The following is a 12,500-nucleotide window of genomic DNA, read 5'->3' as shown; positions in this document are numbered from 1 at the left end:
TTAAGAAAATTGTGGACCTTCCCAGACCTCTGTCTACTGGGATTCAGACTGGGTAATGTGTGGACATACTTCACAATGTTTACAGAATACAACTGTTTTTCTAACCAGAGGCCAGCCATCAATCAACTCTATACATGAGGAGTAATGCATGTATGAAAGGTGTCCTTATGAACCAGATTGGTCCTGATTCAATGTTCAAAGTGCGCACCAATGGTATGCTCGGCAAGTTGACCTGTCGCAGAGGTTCAGAGGGCAGGCAAGTCAAAAATTTATAGAGCCATTATGCTGTCCAAACCCTGGTACACTGAATAGGGGGCTCGGAGGCAAACCTCGGTACAGAGACAGTGGACATGAGGGGCGGGGACAAGGGGAAATGTAATCCATCACCCAACAAGTGGCACAGAAAACAGAAAACAGGGTGTCAAATTACCCCCTCTTACAAATTCACATTCACTTGAGGAATGTTTTATTGATTGACCACTGAATGAACCAAATCTAATATTGATGTTGTTGTTGATAATGTTGAATGAAATGATTAAATTGGTTATCTAATGGAATGTGAATAAGTCTATCAACAAATGAAGTCTTGATTCTATTAAAAAAATAAACGTAGCACTGCATATCAACATACCTTGGGATGTTCAGTGTTTCACCTCTCTAATGTGAGTGTCCGTTAACTATTGGTATGGTAAGGGTATGTTTTACCTGATGAGTGGGTGAGCTTCCCTCCACCCAGGACACCTACAAGGCCCAGTGTGTCAGAAAGGCCCTTCTAATCATTGGGGACCCCAGCCACCCCAACCAGAAACAGTTTGAGCTACTGCCGTCAGGGAGGCGGTACCGAAGCCTAAGGGCCAAAACCCAGAGGATGACAAACAGTTTTTTCCCCCAAGCAGTCAGGCTCCTTGAGAAACACACTTCCCCCAAACCATCCGCACGCACACTACAACAACAGACTGGTATTTTTACCACATACTTGTCTATTGCATTTGCACAGCATTTATTTATTGCACAATAACACTACCTGTGGCTGCTACCACTACCACTTGAACACCCTACACTTAACACTTTATTACACCTCATTACTTATTATTATTATTATTGATGCTACTACTTATTTAATATATTTTACTTAGTTTTTCTTATGGTTTATTATCTTTATTTATTCTATATTGTACTGTTGCTGGTATGTTTTGAGGAACCAAGCCTCTTGTGTACTATTATACAATAAGATGTAATAAAAGTGATTCTGATTCTGATTCTACCTCACTAATGTGAGCGTCAGTTAACTATTGGTAAGGGTTGGGCGTGCGTTGATCCAGGTTACAATCAGGAAGAGGATTTATTTGATAGAGTGCATACACAGTTGTTGTAGTGCAGTATGGTGTAGAGCTGCATCCTCTCCAGTGTCAACAAAACTCAACATTGTTTGTGAATTGTTCAAGACAAAAGTATAAAGACATCCAAAAAATTCCAAGGGATTTATTTTACCAAAATAACAACTTTCCTTGGCTGTCACACAGGCACATTCAGTTCGTGAGATGTTGCGACAGAACCCAAAATAATAGAATATAATCTGATATAATTTAATACAATACAAAAATACAATCTGATATGATATATAATGGTATATAGCATAGCTGATGAACTACTGCTACATAGATCAGTATGTAGACGTATATATTACTTTAACAAATCTCGCGATACATAAGTCACGTGGCCTTTGTGTGAACCTGACGATTGGCTGTCGCTTTCCACAACGTGATCCGTCATGGCGGCGTCCATAGACAGCTTGTTGGCGGAAATCTCCGATATTGAAGATCCAATTGAAGAACTCAAACATCTGAAAACAGCGATTCTATCCATCCCAATAAGCGCACTGCGTGACTCGGTCACAGGAGATCGTTTCGACGTCATTTTCTCCCTTCTGAGCACAACTGAAAGGTTGGTTTTGTCCATACAGTGGAGTCTGATCAGTCTGCTGAGTCAGTCTACTACATCCCTATTGTTGACAACGAAGATACAGTAATTCATGTCCTCATTAGCTTATGTGTATGCATACATTCGTATTATACGGTGATTGAATGTCATTGGTTTATCCAGGGAACAGATTGAGTTATGTGTCGACATTCTGGAGCGCCTCTTGGTGGCCCTCAGCCCGGTGTCCCTGGCCCAGGACTTCAGAGAGGCTCTACAGGGGGGGTTAACTCATCACGCCGAGGGGGTGAAGATACTGGCCTTAACACAGGTACTATCCACTTAATCTATGTGGTGTTTCAATACAGCATTGGCACTGTCATGCGTTGTATCGTTTATACTTTCCCTCTACATCAGATCGGTAGGATAGTGGCCCATCCAGAGGCTGTCACTGAAATCCTTAACAACGATGACATCCTTCAAGAGGTTATCCACTGCATTGGTGTGGATCACATAGCCGTGGCCAAACAGGTGACCATATTAAATGATCCACACCTCCTAGAAGCACTTTTAGACATGGTCCAGAAGCACAGGGTTGATCTTTATTCATTTTGCTTTTCTTGTAGGCCATTTCGTCCCTGTCCAAACTGAGCCACTCCAAGGCCGGCCTGGACAAACTTTTCCGCAGCAGTCTTCTCAAAGACATGAAGGATATGATGGAGATAAGCGACATTGTCCGATACAGAGTTTATGAGGTAAAATTATTCCGATTTCATAAACGTCAAAATCGGATCTTCTGTCTGGCATTGATAGGTGCTTGAAATGACCCTGAGTGCACTAACAATAAGTTTGTTGTTTTTATGGATCGCTTCCCAAGCTTGTGGTGGACATAGCGTCTGTGTCTGACATCTCCCTGGGCTACTGCGCCAGTAGCAGCTTCATCTCCCAGCTGCTGGCTGAGCTGATGGGAGAGGACGTTCTGATCAGGTAGTCACAGCTAGACGACTGACACAAACAAACGCGGACACGCACTCACACACAATGTGATGTCTAAGAACACTGGAAACAGTTGGCTGTTTATGTTAGAGCCTTTATTCTTTCTGAAGTAACGGTCTTAACCCTTCCATTGCTGATTCCTTCACTGTCTTCTTGCGTGATGTTTGCTGCCTACAGGGCAACAGCCATCGAGATGGTGACAGGTCTGGCCCAGAGCCAGCATGGACGCCAGCACCTGGCCCAGCAGGGGGTGATGGACAAGATCTCCAACATGATCAAAGGAGCCAACACAGACCCCTTCTCCTCCCTGTACCTCCCTGGTGAGTCCCAGATGGTAGGGCTGAGCGATTGATCGAATTTTGATCGTGATTTCGATTTTAGCGTCAAACGATCAAAAAACTAATATCGAGTTTTCGATTTTCTTTTTTTATTAAATGTTATATAGAAAGTGCAGAATAGCTGGATACATATCTGAACATTATTTAAGATTTGAACATCTTCTATTAGACCATTGAGTGTATTTTTTCATGTGAAATTTCAAAGTGTTTTTTGGGAGAGACGTGCTGAAAAATACATCATGCTTTCAAAGTGAAAAATAAAAGTTTGAATAATCGTGATTTCAATATTATCCAAAATTATCGTGATTATGTTTTTTTTTTTCCGTATTCGAGCAGCCCTACCAGACGGTGAAGTAATTAAACAAGTTGAAGTTTATTGCCATTATTTAGTTATAACGGCCAACTCTAGACGCTTTAGCAAAGCGTGGGGGGCGAAACAGCAGGAAGGACGTGCTAAATGAGTACCTATTCCCTAATTTCCCTGACTTCCGGGGCCAAGTGTCACATTGATGAGCGGTGCAACGTCGCGCATTGCGCTGAAAATATTTGGAAAAATATGTTAACTTTTTATGTGCTTGAAACGAGCGGCGAGGGTACAAGCAACGTGCCTCTGAGTGATGGCCCTGGAATGCCTCTTCTGTAGGGCTGGTGAAGTTCTTTGGGACCCTGGCGATCACAGACAGCCCCCAGCAGGTGTGTGAGATGTACCCGGCCTTCCAGAACAAGGTGTTTGAGATGGCCCTGGACCCCGACCCAGTCATGACCGGGGTGGCTCTGGACACGCTGGGCCTACTGGGCTCAACCGTGGAGGGCAAACAGGTCCTACAGAAGACCGGTGAGTGTGGGAGTTTCATTTATTCAGCTGCAGCAGTTTCATGGCATACAATGTGACCTCTAGCAGGCTGTTGTTCACTGAAGGGATTAGAAATGAGAATGAATTTCTGATTCTTACATCTAGTCCCTTTTTTAAGAGCAAATGCTGATTCAATTCCTTTTAATTATTGAATGGCAGCTTGGGCACTGCTGTCATGAATACACAATGAAGTATTTGAAGTATCCATTTCTTGTATGTTACAGGAGAACAGTTCAAGGCAGTGTTGGTTAGAATGAGCCAGCTGGCCAATCTGGGAGCCACGGAGATGAGGGTGCGCAGCCTGGATGCCATCGCTCAGCTGCTCAATCTAGAGGTGGGCCTCCTCTTCTTTACATGTTGTCCTCTAACACATGGTTGTATCAAAATAACCCCACAAGTTATTCTGACAACAACCAAAGAACACAAGGCAAACTATCACATTTGGAGTAACAACAACAGTTACGTTTTTTTTTGCATATTTAGATGAAAATTTTGATTTATATTAGTGTGGTTGCAAAACCAGCCACATTATTAACATTCTTGTTATTTATATTTTTTGCCAACTGCCAATTTTTTTGCAATTCAGTGCAGTGCGCTATTTTTGAGATTTAAAATAATTTATATACCGTACTTTATATTTATGGATCTTAATATTATTTAACATGAGCTAAAATCCAATCCTGAACACCAAGGGGTTGTCATACACATATTTAAACCGCAAGTTAGGAGGTCCTTACTTCTGAAAAGTACTATTTTGGCCTTATTGGACATACTGAATCTTTTTGCCTCAAAGACCCATAAAGTCTGTCTGGATAGATTTAGCTGTACCTTGAAATATTTGGGTAATGTGGTCAATTTTGACTGGATAGCTCCAAAAAATATGTTGTCAATTTCAGATTTCCAATGTTGCAGGTGCTCAGGAAGCTGTTTTTTTAATGGAAGTCAAGGAAACTTAGTACACATATAAACTATTGGTACACATAGTACACATAGAAACTAAACTAAAAAGCCCCATAATTCAATCAATCACAAGTCTGCTTCAAAACTGCGACATCCCTTCCCTACTCATAAGCCTTGCTAGCATTAGCATGTTAGCATTCTCATGGAATATTGTGCATACCATATGTTAGCTAATGCAACCACACAGATTTTCTTCAGAAAATGCACCTGCAGTGATGTTATTATTATTATTATTATTATTATTATTAGTCGTAGTCAAGTGCATAATGGGAGATCTGTTGGGTATACTACGACGCGGCTGAACATACCCAGCCTATCTTTGGAAACCTGGATCGAGAAATACAAAACTCACAAAACAATGAGCGTTCCCTTATTTTACCCACCTTTACAAAATGGATTGATCAAGAGCAGTATATTTCACTCAAGAGGAACAGATAGTCTTAATGAACTCCTATGAGGAGTTCAAGAATCAGATAACAGCTATGGGAAACACAGTTGCACATAATAAGGCTAGAATTTGCAGATCGTGTAAATTCGTAAGTGAAAGGATTCTGCATATTGTTTAAAAAAATTACTTGAGAATTAGGGAGAACTTAGGGATTTAAATACATCCTATGTAAGAAATGTATGGCATATGTTTTCAACTGCTGAGATGCAGAGGCGGTGGCGTAGGGGATTAGTAGACCCTAACGCCCGTGACTGGGGTTCAAATCTCGCCTGTCCATCATCATGCCTTTTACCCCCATCTAGATGTGGTGGCAGCACGGCCTTGAGAACATGGGTTCAAGTTCCTAATAAGCACAAAAATATAATTCCATAACCTTTAGCGAATAATTATATTCCATATGACAATATGGAATATGAGAATTGGGACCATAGAATTGGGACCTTTTTAAGCTACACATAAATGCATATCACTTGGGGGACGAACCCCGCACGCAGAAATTCAACCTACCTCCAGTCTACCACTCTCTTAAGGAGGCAGAGGTTTTCTTTCCCTGAAAGTCTATAAAATCCAAAAAAAAAGCTGGGTAACACCACAAATACATTTAGCAATGTATTGAGCGCAGCTACAGCCTTGCGAATAGCTCGGCACACCTTATTTTTTCGCAACAGTCAGTGCACAGCTTCTTTGTGTAGCATTGCAGACACGGACTATAAAATAGCGAATACTCGCTGATGAAACCTGTATATCTCATAAAGAATATTCTCAGGCAATGGCAAGGGATCGGATCTGTCCCGAAAGACCCTCAGTCCCCGGAGAGACCCCAGTACGATACGTACTCTGAGGTCCACGGGAACACCCACAAATGGTGACGACATCGTCAAAGGAGGGGCTTGGAAGCCGCGCTAAGGTTTAAGTAGCCGATCCAACCCGAAAGTCTTAGCTGATAACCTTCTCCCGACCAGGTTTGGTTGGCAGCATAATAATGTCACCATGGTGATGCAGCAACGCTAAAAGCGACTTTCGTTTCACAACTAACCTAGGCTTTGAGTGCAGCAAACCTCGCTAACCCACTAATCAAGGTTTGGAGTATACCCTGTGGGAGATTTCAATGCATGGCAAAAACAACAGAGTGCACAATTCAGTATCAATAAAAAGTATCATGCATGGTGTGATGTTGTGCCGCCTGAAGTGGCCTCTGAAATAAAGTGTGTTGGGTCTGCAGGTAGAACACCAGAGCGAGGATCTCTTGGCTCTGACAGAGTCCTGGTTCCTCCTGCTGGCCAACAAGCCCATGGACATGATCACCAACATCTGCACCCAGCCCTTCCCTGAGCTGCACTGCAGCGGCCTGCGTGTCTTCACAGTGAGTCCCACAACTCAACAACACACTCACGGCGTGTTCCCACAGGCGGGTGCGCCTCGGCCCAGCACGCCTTGGCCCAGTAGTGAAGGTGCGGCTTGACCCAGCTCAGTTACGGCTCGTGTTTCCACCGCCGACGGCATTGTAACCTCATAGCAGCCCGACACAGTGTCGCCTTCTAATAAATCCAAGGAAAAAGAAGAAAGCGACACACTACCCAAAGAGCAACAATGTCTCAGAAGGGCGGCAAACTTTTGGGCGACATTTTCTTCAAGAAAAAAATCTTTCACCGTTGTCCAGAAATATTTAAAATATTTGTATTTATGCTTTACCTTGAAGACATAATATGCAACATTAACATATAAAAATATCTATACACGACAAGACCTATGCTTACATCCAAATTGTGTCCAACGATGTTGTAACCCAGAGAAATTGGACAGTGAACATATACAGCATGAATAATATGTTGGGCAATATATTTGATAGTTTTGCACTTCAACAACTCTTTGGATGCATGTCCCTCAAGAAAATGGAAGAAGCTATTGACCAATTGGCCTACAACTTGACACTGCATATAGTCATTCAGTGTCAAGGAGGTTTGGCAATAGACTTCCAACCAAGCTTTACACGCAGTGCATTCCCTGTTTTCCCCTCAAATACAAATACGTATGTTTGAACCAGTCTGTGTGTGTTCTTAAACTCCCAGGCCATCGCACCTCAACCCTGGGGTCAGAGGCTGATGATCGGCACGCCCAGCTTCATGGAGTTCATCGTGGACCGCTCCACAGGGAAGACCAAGGAAGCCAAGGATGCCAAGTTTGCACTGGTGGGGGCTCTGGTGAGCACGTCCACAGCCGCCACCATCCTCGGGAGCCGGAACTACCTGCAGCTGAGGACCTACCTGAGAGAGGGGGCGTACTATGTGGCAGCGGTGGCTGCCGTCAGCACGGATGGAGCCGAATAATTGTTCTTTGTATTATTATTATTTTTTTTGAAATAAAAATGAGTGTAGGGGTTACAATGTATGCTTGGTAAATGATTGAATTCTAATTCCTTATCGAGCTGTATGAGTTGGCATGTTCATGGTTGGATATGCCAGTTATGATGAAGCCCATTCAAAATAAACAATTCTTTGAATACATTTAGATTGCGTGTTTAAGTGCAAATTATTTACCTTTCAATTTTTTTTCTTTAATATTTAAATTAGATTAATCCAAGTTCCACACTATGACACAAACTCTTTAAAGTCATTACACAAGGTGTTCTTAACATGCCGTTACAATTTCATATTTTATGTTAGATTCTAAACCTACCGTTAAAATTGAATGGTATATGCCAACCAACATTTTTTAATCCTTAAATGACATTTGGAGAATGCATTATTCTGTTAATTCATACAAATTGCTTCCTTGGCCTGGGTTCATTGAAGACGTTTTTCTGTCTAGGATTACTTGTATTCTGTATATTCTGTACTTTATGTTAGCCGGAGGCAGGGTTAGGGCAGCATTACCCTTTCCAAGTTCATGTGAACATTATGATTGAAGTGGCCTTCATTATCCACTTGGGGGCACTAGGCCTCTGTCATCAATTATTAGACATTTATGTCCTGGGTTTTCTCTGGAGAAGGCTGTTAAAACTGTACGTCCATTACTCCTAGTCATTTGTATGTTATCTAAATAAGTATGTACCTGTGTATGGATTTCAGACCTCGAGGCTTCTCCCAGTGCATTATTGGATAATTGATCATAAGCGATGAATTCATGGAGGTATCTATTTGTGACTCACCGAAGCTGCGTTTCATAAAAAACTCCCAAACAGCCCCTGGTTGATGTGTGACAGAAATATCCAGGACGACAGTGGGTGTGAAGGTACAGAGTTAGTCTGCCTGGTACCTGTCTTGGAGAGGGACTTTCAGGACCGCTGGAGCGCAGACCTGGACCGATGACCCGGGAAGTGAAGTCTACAGACAGAGACCTGACATCCATCCCGTCTGATGGGTCTCCCGTCAACATGTGCTCTGAATGTTACATCAACCAGACATTTGTCAACGATGATGGAACAACAAACGATCACAAAACAAGGTAAGACCAACGCAATCTGGTGCGCAAATAACTTTGCATTGCATTTTATTTGATTGTTATATGTGTTTGATCTTGTCAGATAATCACTATTAAAAAATTAAAATATATAGGCTTTATATTATAACAATACAAAATTTAATAATTTAATCAAATTAACTTAATAATAACTTCCCATTTTTGGGTGATATTTGCATGATTTGACCCCCCCAGCTCCACCCCGGTTTCTCCCCAGTGCGACCCCTTCAAAAGCGGGATCATCTTGGACACCTCCACCCTGGAGAGCCAGGTGCCCCCCCTAGCACCCCGCTTCCGCTTCAGGGACTTTCTTCTTGGAGACCAGGGCTTCCAGAACAACGACAGGTTGCACACACAAACACGCACGCACGCACGCACGCACGCACGCACATACACGCACATACACGCACATACACGCACACACACACACACACACACACACACACACACACACACACACACACACACACACACACACACACACACACACACACACACTCACACACACACACACACACACACACACACACACACACACACACACACACACACACACACACACACACACACACACATAGATACACAAGTGGTAGAGTGGATAGGAAAAGACAATACGATATATTTATTGTCAATTGTTGATAACAGTCTAGGCTTTGGCATCAAATCCATCTTGCTGTCATTGTATGGGTGGTGTTTGGAGTGATGTACTGTCATGTTTGAGTGTAGTCTTGCCTTCTCTCTAATATTAAGTTCCAAGGCCACAGGCATTCCGAAATTGAAAGTATGAGCAATGATGTTATAAATTGCCATTTAAAAACCTTTCCCTTTCCCAGTCAGTCAGCCCTAGGCGTTATAATAAATTGTAATCAGCTGCAATTTTCTGTTTCGAGTCTATTCAATTGTTGTTAAAAAGTAAATCTGTGAAGTGTTAAAGCATAGGGAAGGTATTTCAATTTGATTGTTTTTGGTTTAAATGCTCTTTATCGCCCAACAGTAATCAATTATAAAATGCTCTGACAATTATTTTTTATAATCCGGTATCTGTGGCAGGCATGTAATAATAAGCCCTTCCAATCAATTCATACGGCCCGAATGAAGTGAGTGTTGAAGTGCGTTCATCCATGAGGATGGATGAATGCGAGGCAGTAGACCAAAATATATCTTACTCTGGCCAGTTCCTCCAGATCGCCTAGACTAGCTGGACTCCATTTACCCGCCCAAAACAACAGCCCATAACTGTGTGCTAATGATAAGTAGAATCAAAAATAATAAAACAAATTTGCACTCCTATTTATTCCTACTCCGTTCTCTTGACTTTACACTACAAAGCCTCTTTGCTTCATTGAGTCGGCTCCTCATCCTGCACCAAAGCAGGGGAAGTGGGGGTGTGAGAGTCTGCAGACGTCATCACAACAGTCAATGTGTGGGAGGGTGAAGTGGTTTAGTGTTTCTGTGCCTAATCCAACACACAGACACATCACAGGTCCTTCATTCAAAACATGGGCTCCAAAGAGATGGGGTGTGGGGTGTGTTTGTGTGTGTGTGTGGGGGGGGGGGGGAGCAAGAGATGAAAACGGGGCAGAGCAATAGATGAAAACATTTATATTCACTCAAAACAAAAACGACATGTTTTGGCACGGTTTTTGAACGACCGTTAACCGTAGAGCCAACATCATCTCTATTCTGTAGACTAACGGTGGTCCTGTTGCCGTTTAGCTGGGACAAGGACCAATTTGGGGGTCTTGTCTAAGCAGAAGGTTGCCGTGGCAACATGCCTAGAACATGACGTGAGCAGCAGAGGTAAGAAGAGAACGAGGCAGAGAGGATTGTGAAACGTGTGATAACTTTGTTCGTATCTCAATAAACATTTGCCAGAAGATAATCCGATGTCCTTTCATGCAATGTCTAGTTTAAATTGGTAAAATGAAATAAACAGGCTGCCTCAAAATGTAAAACATAGAAGATGAATTGTTTTAACCGTTGAAGGCTAATGTTAGTATAGCGTAGAGCCGCATCCCGCTGAGTGCCCACTAGGTGACCCCGACCTGGGGCCCCTGGGGACACTGGGGGGTTCCTCTGGTAGTGACACTGTAGGGGACCCCGACCGTGGAGATGGAAGGTCTATGACCACCGCCCTCAGGACCAGATGTCCCTATTAGAGGCAATGGCTGCTGGGTGTATGGACATAGCCCCAGAAGATATCCAGGCCTGGATAAGGCATTCCAAAAGATTTTATCCACGTTGTATGGCAAGAGAAACCATACGTTGCGACGTAGATGAAAATTTGTGGCCAAATGCGGAGGATAGGAGGGATTAGCCCAATTCTGCGCCACTGTTGGGCTACTGTAATATACAGTATGTGCAGGTTTTGTGCATTGCATTTTTTGTTAGAACACATTTTTTGACTTTGTAATGTATTTTCTGTTTTGTGTAACACTTGCACTGTGACAAAATCTCCAAAAAGTAAAGCACAGTGAAAAAAACTGTTGTGTTTGTGATTTGTTTCTGGATCATATATTACGTACTTACTGTATGTAATTTGCATTACAAAAACTGAAAATTGTTATTCTCAGTTTCTCATAAAACACTTACAGTATTTACTGTATTTACAATTACAGTACATTTACCACACTCAGTTGTGACTTTATTACTGTAGTCCAAAGAAGTGTTTGTCTGTGTTTTTTCTCTTTTTTTCAATGCAACACTACAGGAAATCTATGCCAAACTGGAGGACACAGCAACATTTTATATATGCAATTGGCAATGCTTCAAGATGTTAGTGTTTTTTAGGTCATAGTGTTCTGAGAGGAAACATGTGTTAAGTTATGGCAGCATTGTTTGTGGTGTGGTTGTTGTAGTGCATTTTGCACCAAAGGTTAACAGATATGCAGAGTTGTGTGTCTCTAAAGCCCCCTGTGTTAAGTGATAGGGAAAAGTGACCATAGTATGGGTACATGACCGAAAACGATAGGGAAAAACTGTAATTCACTTTTTAAAGATATATTATCATTTGTGTAAATAGAGTTTGAGATGAGAGTGTGAAATTCGCCCAGTGTCATTATTCATAAGTATTGTATGAATAATGTTGGAAAGGAACTGACGCGGAAGCATTTCCCATTCAACCGTAAACTGTTCCGGAAGTAGCCTGCTGCTACCTTTGGGCCAATCCTCATCATTATGTTACCCGGAGGCTTACATGCTGATAGGGTTACCAGGCCTCCATGGCTCAGGGTCCATTCTATATACATTATAACTTCCTGCACTATTTTATGATTCCTAGTAGTAGTCCTTCCTGTACTCGTCTCCCAGAGTCTTCAGCTCTCTGACGTTGTCCCGCAGACCGATTGGCTGCTGATCCCAAACGTTCCCATCTTGCTGAGATTTGGTGGCAACTAGTCGATTACATTATGTAACGTCAGACTACGAGAAACGTCCCGGTTCTCCCTAGTGTGGCAGACACTTTCTGTGTACGTGTGTGTGTGTGTGTGTGTTTGTGTGTGTGTGTGTGTGTGTGTGTGTGCGTGTGTGC

The 12,500-nt window shown here is 42.5% G+C and overlaps 2 protein-coding genes across 3 annotated transcripts in view; both read left to right on the top strand.

The window, feature by feature from the left end:
• The first annotated feature begins 1,739 nt into the window (after positions 1 to 1,739).
• On the top strand, positions 1,740 to 8,040 carry psmd5 (proteasome 26S subunit, non-ATPase 5). 2 transcript variants are annotated; one of them, XM_056578780.1, is made up of 10 exons: positions 1,740 to 1,944; positions 2,104 to 2,248; positions 2,335 to 2,448; positions 2,544 to 2,672; positions 2,795 to 2,904; positions 3,091 to 3,233; positions 3,895 to 4,086; positions 4,329 to 4,438; positions 6,735 to 6,875; positions 7,582 to 8,040. In XM_056578780.1, the coding sequence occupies exons 1-10, from the start codon at positions 1,772 to 1,774 to the stop codon at positions 7,837 to 7,839; spliced, it is 1,515 nt and encodes a 504-aa protein (XP_056434755.1). In that variant the 5' UTR covers positions 1,740 to 1,771; the 3' UTR covers positions 7,840 to 8,040. The 2 variants fall into 2 exon arrangements, with proteins under 2 accessions (XP_056434755.1, XP_056434756.1); XM_056578781.1 differs by lacking the exons at positions 6,735 to 6,875; positions 7,582 to 8,040 and adding an exon at positions 6,268 to 6,728.
• A 776-nt stretch (positions 8,041 to 8,816) lies between these two features.
• The window catches only part of kcnt1a (potassium sodium-activated channel subfamily T member 1a), a 20,742-nt gene continuing 17,058 nt past the window's right edge, over positions 8,817 to 12,500 (top strand). The window contains exons 1-2 of the mRNA XM_056578939.1: positions 8,817 to 8,956; positions 9,167 to 9,316. Of these exons, the coding sequence (XP_056434914.1) occupies positions 8,817 to 8,956; positions 9,167 to 9,316 (290 nt within the window). The remainder of the gene's footprint in view (positions 8,957 to 9,166; positions 9,317 to 12,500) is intronic.

Source organism: Gadus chalcogrammus, chromosome 19 (genome assembly GCF_026213295.1).
Source record: "Gadus chalcogrammus isolate NIFS_2021 chromosome 19, NIFS_Gcha_1.0, whole genome shotgun sequence".
NCBI lineage: Eukaryota > Metazoa > Chordata > Actinopteri > Gadiformes > Gadidae > Gadus > Gadus chalcogrammus.
This window is presented reverse-complemented; position numbering and strand designations above follow the sequence as displayed.

Excerpts from the sequence above, each read along its gene's own strand:
- psmd5 (XM_056578780.1), top strand. The coding sequence starts at position 1,772 with ATGGCGGCGTCCATAGACAGCTTGTTGGCGGAAATCTCCGATATTGAA. Across the intron at positions 2,249-2,334 it reads AGATACTGGCCTTAACACAG|ATCGGTAGGATAGTGGCCCA; the intron begins GTACTATCCACT and ends CCTCTACATCAG. Across the intron at positions 3,234-3,894 it reads CTCCTCCCTGTACCTCCCTG|GGCTGGTGAAGTTCTTTGGG; the intron begins GTGAGTCCCAGA and ends CCTCTTCTGTAG.